The sequence below is a fragment of the Saccopteryx bilineata genome, chromosome 4 (assembly GCF_036850765.1).
Source record: "Saccopteryx bilineata isolate mSacBil1 chromosome 4, mSacBil1_pri_phased_curated, whole genome shotgun sequence".
NCBI lineage: Eukaryota > Metazoa > Chordata > Mammalia > Chiroptera > Emballonuridae > Saccopteryx > Saccopteryx bilineata.
Window position 1 is genome coordinate 121,062,417 of NC_089493.1, and position 27,381 is coordinate 121,089,797.

Here is a 27,381-nt window from a genome sequence, read left to right on the forward strand (position 1 = left end):
CCAAAAAGAATCATGAGAAGAATAAAAAATCTCAACAGATTTATAGTAAAAAAAAAAAAAATGAATTAAAAATCCAAAACCTCCCAACAAAAAAAATCACATGGGGTTAATAGTGAATTCTACCAAACCTAAAATTAAAAAAAAATAAGAATTAATACCAATTCTTTTTAATTTTTCCAAAAATAGTGAGGAGAAAACACTTCTTGATTTTAGAGATAATCATTACCCAATACCAAAGCTAGATAAAATAATCAAAAGAAATAAAACTATACACCAACATCCATTGTGTATAGAGTTGCAAAAATACTTAACAAAATGTGAGCAAAACAAATGCAACATCTATATTAAAAGGATTATACACCAGGACCATATGTAGAAATTAAAATTTTTAGCAGTGTAATACACCATATAAAGAGAAATAAGTTAAATAGAAATAAGTTAATAACAAACAAATAAAAAAACACATTGTCATCACAAACTAAGAAACTAGGAACAGAAAACTAAGAACAGAAGAGAAATCACCAAGATAAAGGTCAGTTATTAAAACTCTACAGTCTACATTTTAAAAGACTAAAACTTTTCCTCTAAGATGAAAAAGTAAGACAAGGATGTTCATTTTCACTACTGCCATGCAATATTGCACTGGAATTTCTAGGCAAAGCAATTAGCCAAGAGGAAATAAAATGCGTGCATATGTGAAAGGAGGAAGTAAACTATCTCTTTCACAGACAGCATGATTCTGTGTATAGAACTCACAAAGAACTTACAGAAAGCTATTAAAGCTAATAAACAAATTCAATTAAGTTCCAGAATACAAAGTTAACATCCAGATATTAGGTGTTTTTATGTTTTGTTTTTTTTGAAAAAAAAAAGCAGCAATAGAAAAAAAAGGAAATTAACAAAGCAATTACAATTACAATAGTAAATAAAAAATAAAATAACAAGGAATACATTTTTCCAAGGTCGTGAAGGCCAAGTACACTGAAAACTAGAAAACATTATTGAAAGAAATTATGAAGACACAAGTAAACGTGAAAACATCCCATATTCACAGCCACTATTGTTACATGTCAAATCTATACAATGTTACTTACAGATTCAATGCAATTCCTATCAAAATTCCAATTGCTGTTTTGCAGAAATAGAAAAGCTATTCCTTAGATTACCATATAATTGTAAGGGGTTCAGACTAGTCAAACCTCCCTGAAAAGCAAGAACAAAGTTGGAAGACTCATACTTTCTGGTGTCAAAATTTACAAAGCTACAGTAACCAAAAAACTGTGGTACTTGCATAAAGACAGACATATAGCCCAATGAAATAGAGTATATAGTCTAGAAATAAATACATACAACTACAGTCAACTGTTTTTGACAACCTGACAAGTCCATTCAATGGGAAAAGAATTATTTTTTATAGATACTGCTGAGACAACTGGATTTTCACATCTAAAAGAATAAATTTGGAGCTTTACCTCCAGTCATATACAAAAATTTACTAAAATGGATCAATCACCTAAATATAAAAGCTAAAATGGTAATTTTTTAAAACAAAAACTGGGCTAAATCTTGATGACTTTGGATTGGGAAATAAAATTTTAGTTATAACACTAAAAAAAGTCACAAAATAAAATTACACAATTGGACTTCATAAAAATTAAGCATTTTTGTTCATCAAATTACAATATCCACAAAGTAAAAAGTAACTACAGAATGGGAGAAAATACTTGCAAAGGATATACATTAAGAGAGGTTTAAAACCTAGAATTATACAGAATACCTTAAATTAAATAACAGAAGACCATCTAATATAAAAATTGGCAAAAGACCTGAGTTAATATTTCTCCAAAGTGTATATACAAATGGCTGATAAATACATGAAAATAAGATCAATATCATTAGCAATTAAGAAACTACAAATCAATATCACAATGAGATCATTCATACCAACTAGAATGACTATTAAAATAAAAAATTGCATATGTGAACAATTTGAGAACCTTGTACATTTACACACTGAGTGAATGTAAAATGTTGTAGCCACGTATAAACAGTTTGACAGTTATTCAAAAACCTCAATGAAAATTACCACATGACTTAGAAATTCCACTCTTAGGACTATAGCTAAAGGATTAAAAACTGAAATAAATATATATATACCTCTATAAAAAATGTTTAAATTAGCATTATTTGCTGTGCCTATAATGTGGAAGCCCCACAAGTGTCCATCAAATGATTAAAGTATAAACAAAATGTGCCATATATATGCAATGAAGAATTATTCAACCATAAAAAGAAATAAAATTCTGATACATGTTCAACTTGGAAAATTATGGTAAATGAGATAAGCCAGACACAAAATGACAAATACTGTATGATTTTACTTATATGAAATATTGTTAAATTTGTCCTTTTCTCACCATAGACATTGCATAAACACACTCACACATATGTAAACAGGATGGCTCCAGGGCATTAGAGTTGTCAAGAAATAGAATGAAGCCAGTTGCCCAAGGTCACAAATTAATTATATTTCAATGCAAACCTGTTACTTCTGTTTTAGTCATGCATTGTGTGTATGTGGAAGTGTGTGTGTGTGTATACATATATGTGTGCATATGTTTAAATTGCTTTCTAGTGTAGTTGGATCCTGAGCAGATTCCAAGTGCTATCTAATGGCTGGCATCTTTGGATGATTGAATATTGTCTGATAGTCTGAGAGCTCTGAAATAGTTAACAGATTAATATAAATTCTTTAAAAGACAAAGTTTTCTGGCTTTTTTTGTTTTAATGAATTTAAAAAAAATACATATTACTTTTAATAATTGATAACTACCAGAATTATCAAGGAACAAAAATAAAATATTTAATGTTTTAGAGAATCTTGCTTTAATTGTTAATAACAATGCTGCTACTATTTCTAATTGACTTTCCTGCTTACAACAAGTGCAGTGATTAGTTTTTGTGCATTTTAAAATTTGACAACGTATTTCTCCTGCAAGATCATGGAAGTACAGAGTGGATAAATGGCCAGATTCACTTAGCTCTAGAGTTTGAACTCAGGTCTGCATCAGGATCACCTTTTCAATGCTAGGTTTAGATACTGCTTAAATATGATTGCTAATATTTATTAGCTATCAAAGATATCTTACTCTTATTTATGCTGGTGTTTAATCAGATGCATGTTCTTTATTTACCTTGGAATTGTGCAAAATTGGAGAATTGGGTACTTAAAATGAAATATAAGTCCTAAAATTATTAAAACATCCATCCTTTGACTCTTCAGAAAAGCAATGAATAAATTTGTATTACTTACAATATGCCTACCTTGATGCTTTCTGAAGCTCCACTAGGAAAAGAGATCCCTCACCACTTTCTGTCTTATGCTGAGAAATAATAATTCTTTAATATTGTTTAGACAGCTGCACTGCTCTCTCATGAAGTGAATAGACTTTACTCATGGAAGAAATAGTTCCAGTAGTTTAAATCAATTTATTATACCTTAAGGTTGTTGCACTACATAAATGTAAAATAGTGTTATTAGTTTTTGCAATCATTTCACCATTCATACTTGAAGCAAATGATAGTTCCATAAATCAGGCAAGGTGCAAATTCTGACATAGTAAAACATTTATTTTTTTAAAGTGATATAGATTATTCAAGATTCTACAGTTTTAAATCATGGATGGCAATGTAACATGAATCGATACAGAACTTGTTGCCAATGTAGGTATTTCTCTTTCCTTGTTTTAAAAAAAAGTACACGTGGGCCAGAAGAAAAAACAATTTGGTTTTAAAAGGGGATGAATTGTGATCTGATGGAGCCAGTTTCACCAGCATCGGAGACTTCTGTTTCAGGTCCTGTGAACAATTTCTTCTAGGACACCAGTTCAACAATTAGCCTTTGTGAGTTCAAACATCTTTAAATTTTATCCAGTAAAAATATCAGTGGCAATTTTTTCAGGAGAGAGAGAAGTGGTGCTTCACATTAATTCCAGCCTCTGAAAAAAAGAGAAAGAAAGAAAGAAAGAAAGAAAGAAAGAAAGAAAGAAAGAAAGAAAGAAAGAAAGAAAGAAAGAAAGAAAACATAGCTAATAAGATTATTGTCTTAAAAACCTAGAAGTTACTGAACTACTATTATTCATGCAGGAGTTTCTTTCTATAAAATACAAGACACAACTCTGAAAACAGACAAAATGTGCACATTAGTACTTCAGATATTTTTTGGTAATTTCAAATTGGTGGGCACATAAAAGAATTTTATTTAAAAACAACCTAAATGGTAGATGAAGGTATGGGGGATAAATGGTGACTGACAAAGACTTTAATTGGGGGGTAGTGAACACACAATTTATAGTGGAGAGAGAATTGAGCAACTGAAACCTGTATAATTATGGTACCCAGTGTCACCCCAATACAATTAAATAAAAAATATATTAAAAAATCTAAACACATTAAGCTTTAATAGCTATATAAGTTAAAGCGAAATTGTGAAATAAAATCTCCCCTTGCTTTGATGTTTTACATTTACATTCTCAAGATAAAAATATAATGATTTCATTCATTAATGCATAGCATATAAGTTTTAACAAATAGTTATACTGGTTTTTAAACATGAACATATTAGATAAAATTTGTTCAACACATCTAAAATGTAAGTGAGCTCAACTTTTTAAATATATTATGCTGGGAGTTTTGCATAATATTTATTTGTATAATATTTAATTTTTATAAGATTTAATTATATATTTAATGATAGTGAAGACAATTGCTCATCTTCTATAATTAGTTCCTCAGCTAAAATAAACAATAACTCACAAAGGCATACCATAGTTAATATGATTTTGAAAGAAATAACATAAAATTATCTTTAAAATATCTAAATATATCAATGTATCACATATGATAGATACTTTTATAGTAAAAACATAAGAATAATAAATTATAAATATGTTTTTACTCTAATATGTTCTGGAGTACTTAGAACTAACTCAGTACTGGACTTAAGATATGTTTATAAAGTCTATTTTTGATGAAGATGAAAATAATTTTTGAGATCTATACAATTCCATACATTTAAAATAGAAGTATTTTTTCCATTCAAAAATGATTCCATGTTTACAATTTATGAATTATAAAATGTATGGCATAAATGAATCATAATATATAGCTTCTTAGTTATCTACTGAATATTCTTTATTAAAATGCTGATATAGGCCCTGGCCAGTTGGCTCAGCGGTAGAGCGTTGGCCTGGCGTGCAGGGGACCCGGGTTCGATTCCCGGCCAGGGCACATAGGAGAAGCGCCCATTTGCTTCTCCACCCCCCCCTCCTTCCTCTCTGTCTCTTTCTTCCCCTCCTGCAGCCAAGGCTCCATTGGAGCAAAGATGGCCCGGGTGCTGGGGATGGCTCCTTGGCCTTTGCCCCAGGCGCTAGAGTGGCTCTGGTCGCGGCAGAGCGACGCCCCGGAGGGGCAGAGCATCGCCCCCTGGTGGGCAGAGCGTTGCCCCTGGTGGGCCTGCAGGGTGGATCCCGGTTGGGCGCATGCGGGAGTCTGTCTGACTGTCTCTCCCCGTTTTCAGCTTCAGAAAAAAAAATACAAAAATAAAATAAAATGCTGATATAGAAACAATTTAGATAATTTGGTGGTTAAATTATACAAGTATATATGGTTATTTAGATTATTTGATAGAGGCAGGCACAATGCTGAAACATATTTAAGAAAAAATATTTCAAACACCTGATAATCCAAAAAACTATAATTTTTTGGGCTCAAACAGTAATTTTTTAGAATTATTGAACATGGGATTTACACAATGTTTGAAGATTGTTAATGGATAACAGATGTGTATCCTATTTATAAAAAATAATTGACTAATAACTATCATACTTTACCTGGAATATTATTTTTAAAATATCACAAAATTACTAAATTACCATATTCTTCCCTATTGGGTTTATAGCATAGCTTATTTTGATGAAATTGGATATCAACAATTTTTTCTAAATTCAATCATATGTTTCCTTTAATAGAAAAAACGATATAACTGCATTTAGCCAAAGTCCAAGTTTCAGAAAGTAGTAATGTTGAAAAAACTAAATATACCTAGAAGGAAAATATAGTGAATAGTATAACTAGTTTGACTTTGGAAATAAATCCTTCCAGAATAATAAACTTTATTTTATTGATAGTATCCAATGGATGATCCTAAAAGCTGACATATTTTATATTTTTTAAATTCAATTTCACATTACATAATATTATTAACAATCTATGGAATTATGATTTATATAAAAGACATTAATTTCAAAAATTAAAAATAGAAATAAGTTTTGCATACCATCATGTGAATTTGTCTGCCTTAAGTACTGCCATTATTGAAATAGTGAAATAATATAAAAACTTGTATATGTAGGATATTCAAAATAATACTTTTTAACATATCATTTGATGAACTCTTATAGTGATTTCATAAAGATCTAAACAAGGATAAAAAAATTACAGTAACATCACAAAGAATTAAACAACATAGACTGTAATAATTGTGCCAACATTATAAAAAAACTAAAAATAATAAATTTGGAATAGGTGCAGAATGTTTAGTAATGGTCTTCTCATAACAGTTTAAGGGTATATGTAAAACCCTGTGTCAGTCTTATTAACAGTACTATAAGGACAAATAAAAGAGCAAATTAAATCTACCTTAGCATTAAAAGAAAAACAATGTCCTGATGTTGAATGGATCATGGGAAAATGCTGCTGCAGCCCTTATTCAGAAGGCAGTGAACAGTATGAAAGACTTTTATCTTATATAGTTAGAATATCAAAATGAGGAAATGATTTCTAGAGGCCAGGACAGACACAAGGGTTCAATTATTTTTCTAATTTTTTGTAATTTTCAAATAAATATCTCAAAAGTATGATTTAATTATTATAAAAATAGTTAAATGTTTTCCACATAGAGGCCTATGTTATTCCTCTTATTGTTTTTTAATTCACTTGAAGGAAATATTTCTCTTGGGGAAAAATGGAGAGACATCTAATCATATACACACATTTGCTTTGCTGTCCAGCTCTGATTTCCTATATTTTTTCCCGTAGTTATTTAAATGTTTGTTTGCTTATAATCAACATTATTTTTTATTCATTTATATATTGTTACCTTCTCTAAAATTAGTACACCTTTTTCATGGTAATTGAATCCATAGCAGAGTTTTTCTGACAAAGTTAAAAAATTTAAATACCTTGATTAATGCTAAACAAAACAATCAGAAGTCAAATTTATAAAAATCAGGAAACGATTTTTTTTAAAGGCTGGTGCAAGAAATAAGAAAAATCACCGAAAAGCAATATTTCATGTACATACATAAACACACACACACAGTGTACACATATTTTATTAGTCTGAATATGATAAATACTTTTCAAGAAATTTTAATGAATGTTTTATCAGTATAAATGCAAACTAGTCAAATGTTCCTATTTAAACTACTAGACATAGCACATTAATTGTTTTACCAGGTCATTAAAAATCTTTCAAAAATAAGGTTAATTTATAGGTACCAGTTTACTTGTTATTATCACTAATTTTATCAATGATTTTCCTGCTTTGTTCTTAACTCATGTTAGTGTGACTAGAATCTTATGATTTCATTATAAAAATATTGTATGTGATATATTAAACTATTTAAGCTCACTTAATTTCTATACACATATGTGAAGGGTCTTAAGAGAATAAAAACTGACATAAGGCATATTCTGGCTAATGGAAATAAAATGAACTCTTCACCTTCAGAAAAAAATTAGCAGACACCTGAGTTGAAATAGAATACCCAAATCCCTAACTGGATGAAACCTGTCTGCCATCTCTGTACCTTCCTAATAGAGCTCGATATTTTCTTGGGAACTGTGGTTTAATTAATTTAATATTGTTGCCTTGAAAATATTTTTATACTTAAAAAAGTTTTTTTGGTTTAATTTAAATATAACACAATAGGGTCCAAATTTTTGTAATAGACATATATCCTTTTTTAATTTTAATTTTTATTGTTTTGTATTTTCTGAAGTTGGAAACAGGGAGGCAGTCAGACAGACACCCGCATGCGCCCGACTGGGATCCACCTGGCATGCCCACCAGAGGGTGATGCTCTGCCCATTTCGGGCATTGCTCTGTTGCAACCAGAGCCATTCTAGCACCTGAGGCAGAGGCCATGGAGCCATCCTCAGTGCCTGGGCCATCTTTGCTCCAATGGAGCCTAGGCTGCGGGAAGGGAAGAGAGAGACAGAGAGGAAGGAGAGGGGGAGGGGTGGAGAAGCAGATGGGTGCTTCTCCTGTGTGCCCTGGCTGGGAATCCAACCCGGGACTCCTGCATGCCAGGCCGATGCTCTACCACTGAGCCAACTGGCCAGGGCCGACATATGTCCTTGGGTACGAAAAAACATGATAGAATCTTGAATAAAATATAAACTTAAAATTAAATTTCATATCCCCCCCAAAAAAGAGAATAGGACAGCTGTGAACACAGGAATCGATGACTGCTCTCTTCTTCACTTCAGTCACACACAGTAAAGTACTGCTGACATGTGAAAGGCCATGAGGACTTAGAGCACACAGGTCACAGTCATCTCAAAGAGGCATGACTATTTTGTTGAGCTGACAGTTGTAGACATAATAGGCCTGCTATAGCAGAAATCATATACCTGTTGGCAATGATAGTTATTCTGAGGTAATATGGTGACTTAAATCTGATAAAAGAAAAGTAGCAAGGGGTTAGGGAAGGAGTGAGTTATGTATTGACACTAAATTTTGTTAAAATGGTTCTTTGCTTATGAATTTCTATTTCTTGCTAATGCATGTAGAAAGCAAAAAGAATTAGCTGGAACATGGAAAGTTCTTATGCCATTGTCATTTGTTTCCTAAAGAAAATAAAGAAAGACTAAAAAAGTTTTGAGGCCCTGGCCGGTTGGCTCAGTGGTAGAGCATCGGCCTGGCGTGCAGAAGTCCCAGGTTCGATTCCCAGCCACGGCACACAGGAGAAGCGCCCACCTGCTTCTCCACCCCTCCCCCTCTCCTTCCTCTCTGTCTCTCTCTTCCCCTCTCACAGCCGAGGCTCCATTGGAGCAAAAATGGCCCGGGCGCTGGGGATGGCTCCTTGGCCTCTGCCCCAGGCGCTAGAGTGGCTCTGGTAGCCCCGGAGGGGCAGAGCATCGCCCCCTGGTGGGCAGAGCGTCGCCCCCTGGTGGGCGTGCCAGGTGGATCCCGGTGGGGCGCATGCGGGAGTCTATCTGACTGTCTCTCCCCTTTTCTAGCTTCGGAAAAATACAAAAAAAAAAAAAAAGTTTTGAAAGAAGGAGACATAAATATATTCAGTTCAGTATATATTACATTTACTATGTAAATTTAATACAAAACACACATATATACCCACAGATTTGACGAAGCACTGAAAAATTTGAAAGATTATACAACAGACTATTATCTGTGCCTAGCTAGGTGTTGGCTAATGACAAATTTATAGTTTTTTTTTTAATTTTTACCTATACCTTTTAAAGTTTCTATAATGAATACTAATTACTTTAGGACAAAGAAAATCATTATTATAAATTTTACATACTTACAATATTGGCAAACCTTGTGCTACCTCCAGTAGTACATGAACTCTTAAGGAGCTGACTTTACTCTAAAACCAATTTCTAACAATTTGCTGAAACAAATAATTAAACCCAACAGTATGTGACATGTCCCATGAAATGTGAACATTTGGGAAACTATTCTAATTGGTAATTTAAAAATTTCAAATCTTTTTTAAAAATTATTTTTATTTATTCATTTTAGAGAAGAGAGACAAAGAGAGAGAGAGAGAGAGAGAGAGAGAGAGAGAGAGAGAGAAAGGGGGAGGAGCAGGAAGCATCAACTCCCGTATGTGCTTTGACCAGGCAAACCTAGGGTTTTGAACCAGCGACCTCAGCATTCCAGGTCAACGCATAATCCACTGCGCCACCACAGGTCAGGCCCTAAATTCTAAATCTTGATAGAATATTTCGCATTATTCTGGAACGTGCTTCTGATAGATTAACCATTTATTTCCTTATAACTTTCTAAAGCCATCTTACTTTCAGGACAGATAGATGTCCAAGGTTACAGGATAAATGAACTTTTGAAAATCAAAGAAAGAAATGCAGGATAGGAGTGAGACAGAAAGGAAGGAATGATTGAGAAAGAGAAACAGGGTGGTGGTAACACAATGCACCTTCATACGGGTCAGTTCAGTACGTAAAGTACAGGCTATTGATTTTTTCCGGTGAGCCATTAGTTTTCGTTTTTTTTCTTTTTCTTTTTTTACAGAGACAAAGAGAGAGTCAGAGAGAGGGATAGACAGGGACAGACAGACAGGAACAGAGAGATGAGAAGCATCAATCATTAGTTTTTCGTTGCGGCATTGTGTTGCAACACCTTAGTTGTTCATTGATTGCTTTCTCATATATGCCTTGACCGTGGGGCTACAGCAGACCAAGTAACCCCTTGCTCAAGCCAGAGACCTTGGGTCCAAGTTGGTGAGCTTTGCTCAAACCAGATGAGCCCGCGCTCAAGCTGGCGACCTCGGGGTCTCCAACCTGGGTCTACCTCATCCCAGTCCAACGCTCTATCCACTGCACCACCGCCTGGTCAGGCGTAGTTTTATTTTTCAACATAAGAATGTAATTCCATATTAGGCAAAGAAATGATGCATGAAAACATTTTGTTTAATTTGGGAATGGAATTTATTAGGGGAAACCTAGAATGATTGTCCAAGTTGTTATCTTTTATGCACAAAATGTTAAAATAAAGAAAAAAAAAGAACAAAAAAACATAATCTTATTTTTACTACCAAGAAATAAATCAATGGACTATTTTAGCACTTTTAACAGCAGGATACTTTTCCTGTGCCAAACTTTAAGCAAATTGCTGATGATTCCAGCTGATTGAACAGATTACTAAAGTGCTCTTCTGCTCTGGAAACACATTTTCTGATCAAATTAAAATATAGGAATCAAATACTCTTTTGAAATTGAAAAAAAAATTACATCAAGAAGACTAATTTGTTGCTGACAAAAGGAACAGCATAAATATTTCATGGGGAGTCTAATGCTTCATTTTATAGCAGCTTCATTCATTTTAGGTAACAATGAAACTTCTGCTCCTCCACTTTCAATGACATTTAAATGAATCATACTGGCTCCTATTAGGATGTGGAGGTCAGGGATAGAAGTGAATAGATTTGTTTGTTTGTTTGTTTGTTTTTTTGTATTTTTCTAAAGCTGGAAATGGGGAGGCAGTCAGACAGATTCCCGCATGCACCCGACTGAGATCCACCCGGCACGTCCACCAGGGGGCGATGCTCTGCCCATCCCGGGCGTCACTCTGTTGTGACTAGAGCCACTCTAGCACCTGAGGTAGAGGCCATGAAGCCATCTCCAGCGCCCGGGCCATCTTTGCTCCAATGGAGCCTTGGCTGCAGGAGAGAAAGAGAGAGATAGAGAGGAAGGAGAAGGGGAGAGGTGGAGAAACAGATGGGCATTTCTCCTATGTGCCCTGGCCAGGAATCGAACCCGGGACTCCTGCACACCAGGCCGACGCTCTACCACTGAGCCAACTGGCCAGGGCCAGAAGTGAATAGATTCTTATTAAGCTACTGTCTTCCCATTGGGAAATGTTTTTAAATGCACATTATATCATGCATGACTCCAAGAGTTACTCCAACCATATCAGTATTCCCTTTATTCTTACGGTATGGGAATGAGTCAGAAACGAGCACATAACCACAAGTGTGCCTAAATTGAAGAACTGAAAATTCACTTAACTGAACTGGAACTTTATTCTTGTTGTTGACATTAAGATTTAATTTAACCTTTCAATAAATTACTTAAGCCAACAAAACAAAAATTAAAGATTCATTTATAAAAGAATATACCCATTTAAGGTGCTAAAGTATGTGACAGATAACAAGAATCTCACCTGTGTTTCCTGGACAATCTGGTCAACATTAGACAGCAAAGCATCTGGGAATAAAATTTTCAGTATCATGAACAATTCACTTTTTAAGAAACACCCTAAAACACTTTTCACTGAAATATTGATAAAATTCCTCTTAACAAAGATTTATCTAGATTTTTTTGTAACTTATCAGTTCTTGGATTAGTTGCTATTGACTTTATAGTTTTCTATGGCTATTTCCTAATACATAATAATATAAAGGTAGAATTTTTTAGAATATTACTCTAGTTATTCAAATGAGTAATCATCAATATGGAATGCACTTTCCTGTAAGAACTTCCATTGGAGACTAAGGCTTCTATTAATTTTCCCTGCTCAAAGTTAACATTTTAACTACAGAGTTCCATTTGATTAATATGAAAAGATGCATCAAGGAAAAAAATTCAAAAGAATAAATGTAGTTTTACCATATTCAATACAGAATATAAAATAACCATTTACAATATAAGCCATTATTCAATAACCCTGCAAACAATAGCATGTTTACAAAATACTCATATACTTACATAAAACAGTGATGTTCTAAATACAAACATTCTGCCCTCAAATGTCCATATGTATATTCCAATTGCCTATATTGTTTAATATCATTGTGTAACCCTGCATAACACATTCTATTTCATTCTAAAATGTCCTTTTTAAAAATAAATACTTCTACTGGTCATTAGGAAGTGACGAAATAAGAACAAATTATGTGTCTCAGGAAAAAGTCATTCTCAGAGTTCACAGGTGACACTGATGAGAATAATACAAAATACTCTCCTATAAAATTCCAGCACAAATATCCATGTAAATTTACAATGGCCTCGCCTGACCTGTGGTGGCACAGTGGATCAAGCGTCGACCCAGAATACTGACGTTGCTGGTTCAAAACCCTGGGCTTGCCTGGTCAAGGCACATATGGGAGTTGATGCTTCCTGCTCCTCCCCTTCTCTCTCTCTCTCTCTCTCTCTCTCTCTCTCTCTCTTCTCTAAAATGAATAAATAAATAAAAATAATTTAAAAATAAAAAAATTTACAATGGCTTCTGGAGATTAGATTTTACATCACTAAATTATTGAAAGCATTAATAAGACATGTTCATGTTATAACAAAATAATTAGGAAACTCTATTATGGCTGAGCCAACATAGCCTATTTAGTAAATGACTTTATGTTACTAGAATAATTATTTATTAGACATATTTTGGGGCCAAAGTATAGTATTAATCAAGCTCATGTTTATGGCAAGATTAAGTGTACATCTACTTCCAAACACAAAGTGAAAGGGACATCATGGCTTTCCTGAATATATTTAAAAATAATTATTTTTGTTTATAAATTTGAAGAGAATAGGTGAAATTAGACAAGTTGTAGTGATGGTTATCATTTGTCTTGGAGAATTTATATTCCATTGTGATCTGATAAATAACAAGCATGTTTGTACAGTTGTGCTGAGAGAAGCTCTCTGATGGCCAGATCATTTAAATCTAATCTTGATACATTAATTATAATTCTTATTGCAGAACACATAATTATGATTTTAACTAATTAATTTTATAAATATACATATTAAATATATTTTATATATAGTTTTGACTTATATAGATATATAAATATGTACATGGTATGTATTTTAGCTGATGATAACTTCAGATTCTAAGTTTTGACTATGAAATACCTGAACAAATTAGGAGACAATAATACACTGATAATTATTTATATTATTTGTATTTTTAAATAAGATTACTAAGATTTAACATTACCTTAATAGGTAGTTTAACAGTTAAATACACTTTCAGTAACAAACTGCTACTTGCTATGTCATACTTCACATAATACCACATTTTTAGGATGATTCATTTTCAGTAATGTGATTACCATTCTTTCACTATTAACTGATGATCTGTACTGTTACAAAAATGATAGTTTCTATTGCAAAGATATTGAAAAGAAAAAAAAATCTGAAACAAAGAAACAAGATGACAAAACTAACTATTTGTATTTCCAGCATTATTAATCTAGCATGGGAGAGAAAGAATCTGAGAGACAGAACTTTGAAACTATTATAATATTCCAGTCATTTATTTTTTTCTACTTTCCATGAAATTTAAAAAATGAGATAATTCTTATACATTAATTTAAACTAACATTTAACTCACAAACATTATGTTAAATTAATATCGTTATTATTATTATCATTATTATTATTGTAATCATCACCAACTGAAGAGGATAAGAAAACTATGCTTTCCCATCTAATCCACATTTATGCTGAAATCCTTTCCCCAAAACATTTCACGTACATTCAAACACAGACACATTCACATACACTGTTAAAGTGGAAAGTCTGGACTCTTCCCGAGACACAAGGGAAGGTTTTACAAGGTAAAGAGAGTAGATAGTCTTCATTCCGATTTATATAATGGAACACTGTTTTCTTTTTTTTTTTTTTTTGTATTTTTCTGAAGTGAGGAGCGACCAACCGAGATCCACTGAGCACACCCACTAGGGGCCAATATCCTGCCCATCTGGGGCATTGCCATTCTAGTGCCTGAGTTGGAGGCCATGGAGCCATTCTCAGCACCTGGGCCAGCTTTGCTCCAATGGAGCCTTGGCTGTGGGAGGGGAAGAGAGAGAAAGAAAGGAAAGGGAGAAGGGTGGAGAAGCAGATGGGCGCTTCTCCTATGTGCCCTGGCCAAGAATCAAATGCAAGATTTCCACATGCGGACCGGCACTCTACCACTGAGCTAGCCGGCCAGGGCTTGAATACTGCTTTCTTAACATTATATAAATTGAATTTGGAATTGGAATTCAGACACAGTGACAAGAAAAGTGGCTCATATCTGCAGTCTTCTTTGAAAAGGATTCAGAATTTGATGGACAATATGTTGCTTTGTTTTTGAAATTATTTTAGCAATTGGTGTTTTTACAGTTGTTTTAAAAATTATTAATGTGAATAAACAGAGGAGAAAATACAAAAATTTAGGAACTAAAAGGCAATTGATGTGAACTATGTTAATTGTTCTATTAATTTTTTTAGATTTATAAATGAAACATTTAGTTTCCATTCAGTGATATTATTTGCAAGTAAACTAAATTAAAATTTATTTTGCAAGTAAGAACTGTATGAATGATTTAAACCAATAAGAAAATACTTGACTGGCCCTGGTTGGTTGGCTCAGCAGTAGAGTGTTGGCTCAGCATGTGGAAGTGCCAGGTTCAATTCCCATTCGGGCACACAGGAGAAGCGGCCATCTGCTTCTGCTTCTCCACCCCTTCCTCTTTCCTTCCTCTCTCTCTCTTCCTCTCCCATAGCCTTGGCTCAAATGGTTCAAGCAAGTTGGCCCCAGGTGCTGAGGATGGCTCCACGGCCTCAACTCAGGTGCTGAAAGAACTCACTGCTGAAGAACAGAGCAGTAGCTCCAAATGGTCAGAGGAACCCCTGTAGGGGGCTTGATGGGTGGATTCCAGTTGGATATCTCCGCTCCCCACCTCTCATCTAATTAAAAAAATACTTGATAAAAATAAATAAATAAAAAGAGATAACCAAAAATAAATGAAATATGTTTACTTTAAAAATATCAAGTTTTTGTGGAGAAAGTATCATTCCATAGTAGACTTGTTATGTTTACAGGTAGCTTACAATAGTTCAAAACTTATATTCTAAAAAGTTATAGTAGAATATATATTCAAAGAAGCTAAATTCAACTACCTGAAAGCATAAAATAGCTTATTGTGACCTCTACTCAATTAATACATTTAATGGTTGGGAAAAAAAAGGAAATAAGCCATAATAACGATATTATAGTATCTAATTGAAATTATTGTATTTAAGATGCTCCTGTATTATACAAATTATAGATTGAAAAATAATATTTATCAAACCAAATTTTGTTTCCTCTTAGAATTTTGATGTTTCATTATTCCTTGATGACACTCAGATATTACATATATTTTTAAAAAAGACGTACTTTAATACTGTTGGGCATTTTCAAATCGGAGAAAATTACCCAAAAGAACCACAAAAACATAAAGGAAAACATATACTTTAAAAAATGTTTGGAGTAAATCTCTGTAAATATATTGTCTGTTAATATATTTTACTATTGAACAAGCTGGTCATAATTTAAAATTGCTAAAAATCAAAGAAAATATTTATGAACAAGGAAGCAAAAACCAAAAAACCGTATATATAACCTATACACAGCCAACACACACACACACACACACACACACACACACACACACACACACACACACACACGGCTAGTTAAATGAGGAATTCAAGAAAAGACAAAAAGCCTGACCAAGCAGTGGCGCAGTGGATAGAGAGTCAGACTGCGACACGGAGGGCACAGGTTTAAAACCCCAAGGTAGCTGACTTTAGCACAGGCTCATCTGGTTTGAGCAAGGCTAACCAGCTTGAGCCTAAGGTCACTCACTTGAGCGAAAGGGTCACTTGCTCTGCTGTAGCACCCCCCCTCCCCCCTCCCTCAAGAAAGCAATCAATGAACAACTAAGGTGCCACATTGAAGAATAGAAGATTCTCATCTTTCTCTTCCTGCTTATCTCTCTCTCTCTCTGTTTCTGTCTCTGTCACACACACACACACAAAGGCAAAGAAAAACAACAAGAAAAAGAAAGAATTTCTTGCCTGTAGTAACATAATAGCTGGACTGCATATTTGTCTATTGTGCTAATTAACAAAAATTTGTACTACTGCACCTTCTCACTGTCCTTATTCATTTACTAATTTCCCTATCTATTCACTCATTCATTCCCCTGAGTCATTATTGTGTTTCCGACATTATACCAGGTACCTCTAATCAACCCTAACCTCCCCATAGATTTATTTTTCAGTCACGTTACACTGAAACTATACTGAGCAATTTTTTCTCTTACACTTATAAATAAAAACAAAAAAAATGTGACACATTTGATAGGCCAATCTTTTGTTGACTTCTCAAAATACAAACTTTTTAAAAGAGAAGCACACAGGACTTCGTATCACTTTTAAGAACAAGTGTTCAAGTGGTTTCAATGGATTTAGTCAAACAATAACTTTCACATGGCTAGATAATGAAGAGTTTTAAATGTTTATAAGAAATAAAATATTTAATTAAAGTTTCCTTAGAAACATAATCAGAAATTTGATTTTAAAAAAAAAAAGGACAACTGAAAAATTTAGAATATGTGAATTGATAGCTTGAAATAAATATGCTAAACTGCTTTGATGTTGCACAATTTCACAGCCCACTTTTTTTCAATCTTAATAATGCCAGAGATTTCTTCTTTGGGAATATTTTAGGAGATTCATGTATTTAAGTCTCAAAAGCTTTTCTACATTTAGGATTTTAAAATATTATGTAGGTAAAAAGAAAGGGAAAAAGTAATATACCTTTGTTAATCAACACCTTATGAAATATTAACTAATGTTAATTAATTTAAAATGTTTTGTTGGGATTAGAGCATTATTACAGAAAATAATATTATATGATATCACGCATATGTGGAATCTAAAAACAAAGAAAACAAAACCCAAGCTCATCAATACAGAGAATGGACTGGTAGTTGTCAGGGACAGGGAGAGGGGGGGAGCACAATAGATGAAGGAAGTCAAGAGGTAAAGATTTCCAGTTACAAAGTAAAAAAGTCATGGGGATGTAGTGTAAAGCATGGTAAATATAGTCAATAATACTCTATATTTGAAAGTTGCTTAAAGAGTGTATTTCAGATGCACTCACCACACGAATAAGGAACTCTGTAACTGTGTGGTGATGAATGTTAACTAGACTGGTGGTGATAATTTCACAGTATTTACAAAAATTGAATCATTATGTTATATACCTGACTAATCTAATGTTGTATGTCACTTATAACTCAATTATGAGAAGAAAACAAATGTGTGTATCAACATTAGGGTTAAAAAATATTTAGTTGGTATTAGAGTGTTATTATTGAAATAATGTTGAAAATTTACTTCTATGATGTTTCTGATTTTATAAAATACTACCACCACATGTGATCTCATTTATTCCTCATAATGTACAAAACTATGTACTTGACCTATGAATGTTGATTAGATCTTAGAAATGGTAAAAGGCAAACTTCAGAAAAAAGAAGCAGGGAAGAAAAAGCACTTAGAAAACACCTAGAGTAATAAGAGCCCAGTAGACAATTATTTTCAAGACTGGCATGGACAGACATCTCTCACTACTTTAATCTTGCCCTCTTTTGAATGTCATCATGATGAATTGTATGTGATAAGAAGTACCTCTGTAAAGTTAAAATTAACTGAAAATTTTACATATGCCTGTAACAGAAGGAAATAAAACTAATGATTGACATTGCTCAACTGTGTTTTAAAAGGTATTTCAAGAGATCTGGGTTAATAAATGCTTATGATATTATGGCTACTGTATTTCTGCAAGGCTTCTACATGAACCTTCTTCTCAAACAAAACCAAAAACAAAGTACTCAAAATGTTAGCCCTTATCTACCAATCTTTAATAAAAGATCATCATGTTAGTGTACTATGTTGTAAGATTTCCAACAAGTTGATAGGAATATTTATCTGCAGACTTTGATTATAGTGAATGTCCAAAAATGTCACATTAACAGGGAGCAATATTATTGCCTGACTAAATTTAAAATCTTTTTTTAAAAAGCCAATTTATTTCTAATTAAATTTTATCACAGGTTTTGGTTAAAATAATAAATAAACTTACTGTAAAAGAAAACTGTTCAATTCAGATTTACAGTGCTGAAGAGAAAAACGAAACTACTATCTGGTTAATGAGCAATGACTTTTTAGTGCTTATAAATGTAATAAAAATTCATTAAAACTGTTTAAAATTACTTGGTGATAAAAATAAAAATTCCTTTGATAAAGACAGTCATATTTTTGTCCCTCTTTTTAACTTGCATTAACAAAAATATAAAATTCATTCATTTAGCAAATGTGTATGAAATTAAATGAAAGAAAAGACCTGCATATGCCCAAGTAGATGCATATAAAATGGTGACATGTAACTTAAACCTGAACTAGAATTTTTCTTTTATAAATATAAAATCAATTGCATTTTCTTCTGATTCCGACTGAAAAAGCTGTGCCCTGAATGAGAACTATCATAGAACCATTAAAGCACTAGAACCAAAAATATTGTTTTGGTACTTATTTTGTTGGGTACTTATTTTAACACTTGTCTGGGTGTACTTGTTTAATATTTTCTTTTAAATAACATAACATCACAAAGTTGATCTCTATATTATTTGCCTAAAAACAAACACCATTGCCATTGAAAGAAATAGGCAATCTACTTATTGAAAAATACCAATTATCCAAAAGGGGTCCTTGTAAGACTGGAGGACATACTATTATTTGTGCAAAACTTGATTTTTTCTATGACAACTTTTATTTTGTAATCTGTTATTGCAGAACCTGGAAGCCAATTCTTTGTGGGAAAGGCACTACTATTATTTCATGCTTTCCCCCTTAATCATACAATATATTTGTATATATTTAGAAATATATACTTGTAAATATATATAAATACATATTTATATGTGTAAATTTATATATGAACAACTGTATCCTAAAAGCTTTATACACCTTGGCTCTATTACTCATGTGTCAGAGATACGAGGCTGAAATTTCAAATTCCAACTTTCTATGTGAGTTCTCAAAATAACTTTTTCATTAAAAAGAAATAGGTTACACAGTGCTTTCCAATATACACTCAGAATCTGAGAGAGTTGTTTTTCCACTAGGCCCATCAGAACTGTTGGACTGAATTAATATCCCATTCATAGACATGCTTCTCTTAGAAAGTAGTCCACATGTTCTCAGAGAGTTAATATAACAATAGTATTCCTTTAATTCTCCATTCAGGGAGTACCTGTGCTTTGCTCTGGATCTCTCAGAAGGCAACGTGAGAAACTTACTTGGCATTGAATGTGCTCTTTTAGATGTGGGCCCCTCTGTGACAGAATCAGGAGATCGACTAGCTAACTGCAATGCAGTTGAGTTGTTCCTGTTAGTGTTTTGGGACTCAACATTCATGACAGCTTCATTCTGTGGTTCGGTACTTGGTTTTGTGACTGTCTTTCTTTTCTGCTTCTGGAACACAGAACTGGTTGAAGTCCAGGTAGGAGGCAAAGCAGAGGTAGTGGTACAGGAGTCCTGACTTGAAGACATTTCTGAAGATTGTATCCCATTATCATTTGCAACTTTACAACACTGAGTATTCTCTTCATGGCCCACAGCTTGTTTAGACATGGACTGGGGCAGCATTACACTGCAGCCTTGCATTTGAGCCCCATTAGTTTGAGAGTAGACATTGCTAACCTTGGTGACCTTGTGCTGCCCATTGTTACAAACCTTATACCGGATCATTAGTATGATGATGAAAACTAGCACGGATGCTACAATTATTCCACCAATAATAATAATCATGGTGCCTCCCAAAAATTGGGACTGCATGAAATGGCATCGCACATAATCCTGTTCTGTAGTAAACTGGATGCAGCCCACGACTCTTGTGGCAGTGAGAGAAGTGATGCCATCATCATATATTGCCAAGACACATAAGTCATACGTAGTTCCAGCAGCCAGGTTATTGACAAGAAAAGTTTTGCTTGTAGGAGGTATCATTCTGAGGGACAATGAAAAGTGTGTTAATATTTTTAAAAAGCATATATATACATGCACACACACATATATACACACACACAGTCATTATGACTTGAGTTTTATTTCATTTCAGTACTCATTAAGCCCAACAATAACATATGTGAAATATGGAGAAAATGGTCTAATCTAATATTTACCCAGTAAAAATGGATAAAAGTTATTGTTGGAATCTGCATTATATTAAGTTTGCCTATACCATTACCAGGCCTTTGACAAGCTTTGCTTGGCAAATAGAACTCCTAATAAAAGCCACAGCAAAAAAATCATTTCTGACAAATTGCTTTTGAAAGGTTTGACTGTTACATTATCTGACTACTAAACAAATTCATTTTGCACCTACAACATGTCTGTGACTAAAAGCTGATTTGAAGGAAGGAGAAACACTAACAATCATTAGAAACCAGAATGGAAATGCATTTTAGAGTACTTTTTTCCAAATTAGTTATAAGCTGCTATGGAATGGTACCCAGTAAAATATTCTTTAATAACTAAGTTAATTTCTATTATTAAAGTACTTTATTTACAGATCTCTCCATCGTTTAAACCTTCAACATTTGGTTTCCTATATATTTTTATCTACATATGAGGTTGCATGAAAATGTATGAGTAATATTATCCTGTAAACATGAACAGGTCAACACTGTTGACCAGAGAGAATAAATCCCTCATCTTTCCCATTGAGGGATAATGGATTTACTTTCAAAACAGTTACTGAAATTTTATGAGTTTTAGATATCTCTGAATCTATCACATCACAAGCCCTCTATGGGAGCTTATTTTCCAATAACTTTTTTTTCTCACTAGAAACAAACTATGATCTAAACCAATATTTCATGTAAAATAAATAAATAAGTAAAAGTTTGAAATTCTTTTTTTTCTCTGAAAGAGAACTTTAGGAAAACTTGGCAATGCTAGTCTGTTATACAGTATAAACTATACCATCTAAATGAACCAAGAAACTCTTAGGTGGCCCTGGCCAGTTGGCTCAGTGGTAGATTGGCAGCCTGGCATGTATATATATATATATCCCAGGTTTGATTCCTGGTCAGGGTACACAGAAAAAATGGCTATATGCTTCTATACCCCTCCCATTCCCCTTCTCTCTCTCTCTCTCTCTCTCTCTCTCTCTCTCTCTCTTTCTCTTTGCCTCCTGCAGCCATGGCTCAGTTGGAGAAAGTTGGCCCCGGATGCTGAGGATGACTCCATCACCTTAACTCCAGCATTAAAGTAGCTCAGTTGCTAAGCAACAGAGCAAGGACTCCAGATGAGCAGAGCATACCCTGGTAGTGGGCTTGCTGGGTGGATCCCAGTCAGGGTGCACGAGGGAGTCTGTCTCTTTGTCTCCCTGTTTCTCACTTAATGGAAAAAAAATAAAATTTGTAGGCCTGAGTATGTATTTGTAATTGAAATCAATACCATTTAGTGTAGTGATGATAAATGCCAGGCATTAGTAAAATGTAAGCATTTTGTATTACACTATAATTTAATTTTTACAATTACTGTATGAGGTAAGCATTATCACAATTTTATACATGACAAATATTAAGGTCTGAATTTCAAACCATTTCCTCAAGGTCACATAGAACTTACTGTTATGGAAAGATGAAAATCTTAGAATTTAGAAAATGGAAACTAACTTACTTCATAGAGTTAATGTTTAAAATATATATAATGTGTAGTAGCTACAGGAAGATGAGGGCATAGAGATGTCTGCTGGTCTTTCACAAGAGGTTAAATAATCTATAGTTCCTGTGGTGAGCAGAATATAACAAGACTAAAACTACTTTATGCTAATGTACATGTATCATAGTCTGCATTCCATACATTTAGTAATAAGAAAGATATTAGAAACCATTTACTCTAATCTATTCCATTTAAAGATGGGGAAATTAAAACTCAGTCGGGTAGAACCTTACCTAGGACTGATCACATAGTTAGCTGGGCCAGTTTCTTTTTTCTACCAGCTCATGCTCACTTTTAAAAATGTATCTCATTTTTATAAATGAGTGAAAATCAAATTACCTTTTAGAATTCACATAGGTATATAAGTATTGAGTAGATCCAATTTCACAAATATATATATATATATATATATATATTTCAAAGTCATGATTTTGTATTATTTTCTAAGATTAATAAAAGTCTATCATGAGTGAAATTATGTTGAGGGGTATAATAGAATATGTTCAACTAAAAATTGGACAAGATGTGACTATAAATCAATGAGGCTGAAGTTTAGAAAAACATACCAGAAATTCTTTAATCAGATGCAAATTCTCTCCATCAGTGTTCTTACAGAAGATTATTATATACTTAACTCCAGTGATACTCTCACTGCTCAAAATATTTATAAAGTTTCTATTTGGAACTATCTTATAACCAGTTTATATGAGACAACACACACACACACACACACACACACACACACACACACATAAATCAATCACTCAAAATATCAGTCTCATTATTTTATAGTTACATCCTATTTTTGACCAAAAATGGCAATACCCATCTTGATCACCCACCTTATTCACAAGACTTGGATCCAAATGGCTTTTGCTTGTTTCCAAAATTCAAATTCACCCTCAAATGACGATGATTTGCCACCACTGAGGATATTCAAAATAGTATGACGAAGGTTCTAAAGATAATTCCAAAAGTGCTTTGAGCAATGGCAGCATCATTGGGATAATGGTATAGCTTCCCAACATGACTTCCTTGAAGGAAAGAACACTCATATGGATGTGTAAGTTCTGGTATGTTTTAAAATTTTTTAAATAAATCAATCTTGTTCTCTGATAGTCACATCTCTTAGATGAGGGAGTGAAAAGTAAGCATAATAGCAAATATAAATTTAAACTCACTAAAAATAACACTCTTCAAAACAATTCCTATATGTACTTATTTTTCACAAGCCTTACATGATACACTTAAAAATGGAGCACTCTAATTACAATAAAGAGTAGCACCAACAATTAAAAAATATCAGAGTACCTTAATAAACCCTACACTAAGAAGCATAGTAAGTATAAAAATTTACTTAATTTTTCTTACCTGTAAACAAGGGTGTCATCATAAGTACCATTGTACTGAATTTGAAACATACGTATTCCAGGAATATTTCTTTGAAAATTAAATTTAAGTAATGCTGTAGATGATGTTGCTTCTGCAACCACAATTTTATCTTGACTCATTTTTGTATCACCATTACTACTGCTTGCATTAGAACCTGACTTAGTAGAAGTTGAGATGTCTGAAGAACCAGGATCAGGCTCATGAATATGGTTTGTACTGTTTAGTAAGTGAGGGAGCTTAATTATATGAAGATCCACTGTTTGTGTTGCTTCCCCTGCAGGATTGGAAGCAATGCAGGTAAAAGCACCTGTATCCTTTACAGTTGTTATAACAATGTCAAGTGTTCCATTATCATACACCAAAGATCTTGTTGCATTTGAAATCAGCTTCCCTTCAGGAGAAATCCAGTGAATTGCAGGTTCTGGGTCTCCCCTGGCTTTACACCTCAGGGTTGCCCTTTGACCCTCCAAGACTCTCATTTCATGAGTATGACGAGTAATGAGAGGAGGCTCACACAAAAACTCTTCCTCAGGAATTGACCAAAAATAGCGACCTGTTAAAAGTGCTGGAGAAGCACAGGTCTCTAGGTCATCTTCTCTGGACAGACGCCTTAACCACAACAATTCACAATTGCAATGCAAAGGGTTTCCACCAAAACTTAATGCAAAAGTAGATGGGTTTATAATTCCTGAGGTCACTAGTACCTGAGCTCGCTGAAAGAGAGGGTCAGGTGGTAGCTTCTGCAATTTATTTGATGTTACATCTAGCCGCGTCATCTTGTGCAAGTGGGAGAAGGTCCCCTTAGGAATGTTCTCAATCATATTGTGATCCAAACTAAGGGTGTGCAAGCTAACCATCTTCTCAACAGCATCCCAAGGAATTGTTTCTAAATTATTATAGGACAGATCCAGCTCCTCAAGGGCAAAGACATCATCAAATGCTGTAGATGAAATTAAAGTCAGCTGATTATTGTTCAATATCAAATGATGGAGATTGGAGAGGCCACTGAACATATCATTTGTGATTTTAGTCAATCTGTTGCTATTCAAATGCAATGCCCTCAAATTTCGTAAGTCAGAAAAAGCATGAGGAGTAATAAAACTTATTGTATTCCTGGATAGAGTCAGGTCCACCAAGCTGGTCATATTGGCAAAATCTTTCCTTTTAATATTCGTAACAAAATTGTCTGCCAAACGCAGTTCCACAGTTCTTCTGTCAATGTTTGGTGGAACAAATAAAAGCCCTTTCTTGGCACAAAGGGTTGCGAGATTAGGAGACAAAATCTGACAGACACAGCGCTTTGGACAGATCTGAGCTCTCACTGCTATGCCAATGAAAAACAGATAAAGAAGGAATTTTTCCATTGTAGATCAGATTTAAGAGCCTGTAAGAAAAGACACAAAATGGAGAGTTAGCATCCAATTATTTGACCAAGGTTTATATTCCTACTAGAATAATCCTTTTCATTCAAATTAAAATACATAAATAATTTATTTGATTATTTACCGAATAGATATAAAATATCCACTCTGGATTGGAGGATATAATAGACACCAGGATGAAAAATATACATTCATGGCCTCATGGGATTTAAAATCCAATGGAGAAAAAAGTCAATAGATTATTATAATTTTGTAAATTAAGCATTATTTTTGAAACATGGCTGGGGTACTCCATGGCTGTACAAACAAAGTAATACTTAGAACAAATTGAAGGTTAGAAGTTCTGGAAAATTTCCATAAACCCCTAAAGTCATCTTATGAATTCAAAAGCCTAGAGATATTTAAGGATTTATAAGTATTTCAATTGGTCTGGGTAGAAACAATAACAGAAAATATTTGTTACTGTTAACTTTGTGGCATTATATTGGAAAGTAATTAATTTTTATTAAATTTTATTTGTCTTATTAACTATCTTTTATCATGTGAGAATTTTTCTTTTATTTAAGCACTGTAATAAGATTTTTAAGCAGAAATTAAATAATAGTTGGCATTTTAAATATGTCAGTATATTTCCATTAAAACACTTATGGAGAATGTTAATGATAACACCTAAAAATCATTCTGAGAACTAAGTTTATGTATTCTTCATTGGAAAAAAAACCCAAAGGAGTTTCCATCATCCACCAGAAGTAGATAAAACTGGACTAAGACAAAAGTTATGACCTATGTATTGAATTCTGGTGAGAGGAAATAATGATTAATAATAATAGAAAATAAATATAAATGTTTTTTAAAAATATTTTCCAGATTAGAGATTTTGGGTAAAACAACTGGAACAACTACAGCTTTACTCTGGGGATATGATTTCTTTACATTTACAACTTGGGCCACATGACAATCTCCATCCATCATGGATACCTCTCCTTTTTCATCCAATGAAAGAAACATAGTCTCAGAATACAACATGGCAGGTAGGAATAGGAGAAGACTAATAGTGTGTTATATATTTTGTTGTGTCTTTTCACTTATATGCAGTAATGCATTTGCAGAGAGGAACAGAATAATGTTGAGGCAAATAAAGCTGAATATTGTACAATTCTTTTATACTTTGTTTATTGGAAAAGGGCCAAATATTTTTATCTCAGATTTGTTGATGTGCTATAATTAATGCAATCTTAATTTATATCAAGATAAACTCAATTTTTGTTAATTTAAAATGCACTTTTAATTTTTACATTTAGTTCTTAATACTAGCTGGTATTTATAATCTTGGTTTTTATTTACATTATATTATTTGATTTATTTGGATATTTCATTTTATTTTACTTACCTTTTTCTAATTATGTTCTATTCCATTATTCTGACTGTTGATTTTTGCTCTGGCAGGCCATTTTTTAAGATTATGCATTTATAATGTTTTTAAATATTTGGTAGTTTCAGTCTCCCTTGTTTATTGTTGATTTGCCTATTCATATTTTCTTTACCTCTGAGCATTAGTTTAGCTATTCTCAATATTTTATATTTATATTTTGCATTAAAATATTCTAATATTTATATGCAATTTTTGATATTGATATTATCAGGAAATCATAAATTTCTTAAAGAATTGCTACAATATTGGCAAATCAATCAATGTGATTTATCAATAAAAAAAGAAAGGATAAAAACCACATGATAATATCAATAGATGCAGAAAAAGCATTTGATAAAATCCAGCACCCATTTATGATCAAAACTCTCAGCAAACTAGAAATACAGGGAACATACTTCAACATGATAAAGGCCATCTATGACAGACCCACACCCAACATCTTACACAATGGGCAAAAGTGAAAAGCAAACCCCTTAAGATCAGGAACAAGGCAGGGGTGCTCCCTTTCACTACTCTTATTCAATATATTAATAGTTCTGGAAGTCCTAGCCTCAGCAATCAGACAAGAAGAAGAAATAAAAGGCATTCAAATTGGAAAAGAAGAAGTAAAAGTACCATTATTTGCTGATGATATGACACAGTATATAGAAAACCTAAAGTCACAGTCAAAAAACTATTGGACCTGATAAAGGAATTCAGCAAGGTGTCAGGATATAAAATTAATACTCAGAAATCAGAGGCATTTTTATACATGAACAATGATCTGTTTGAAAGAGAAATTAAGAAAAG

General features: G+C 33.2%; 1 protein-coding gene across 7 annotated transcripts in view; it reads right to left on the reverse strand.

Moving 5' to 3' along the window:
* Positions 1-3,658: 3,658 nt before the first annotated feature.
* Positions 3,659-27,381, reverse strand: part of LRFN5 (leucine rich repeat and fibronectin type III domain containing 5) — a 428,403-nt gene continuing 404,680 nt past the window's right edge. For 5 of the 7 annotated variants that reach the window (XM_066277860.1, XM_066277861.1, XM_066277859.1 and 2 more), the window contains 2 exons: positions 23,758-25,162; positions 19,726-20,665 (listed from right to left, as the gene is read on the reverse strand). In XM_066277860.1, coding sequence (XP_066133957.1) covers positions 19,726-20,665; positions 23,758-25,142 — 2,325 coding nt within the window. In that variant the 5' untranslated portion in view covers positions 25,143-25,162. Of the gene's footprint in view, positions 3,999-11,992; positions 12,037-19,725; positions 20,666-23,338; positions 23,421-23,757; positions 25,163-27,381 lie in introns of those variants that run through there. The other 2 variants (XM_066277863.1, XM_066277865.1) reach the window with 2 other exon arrangements.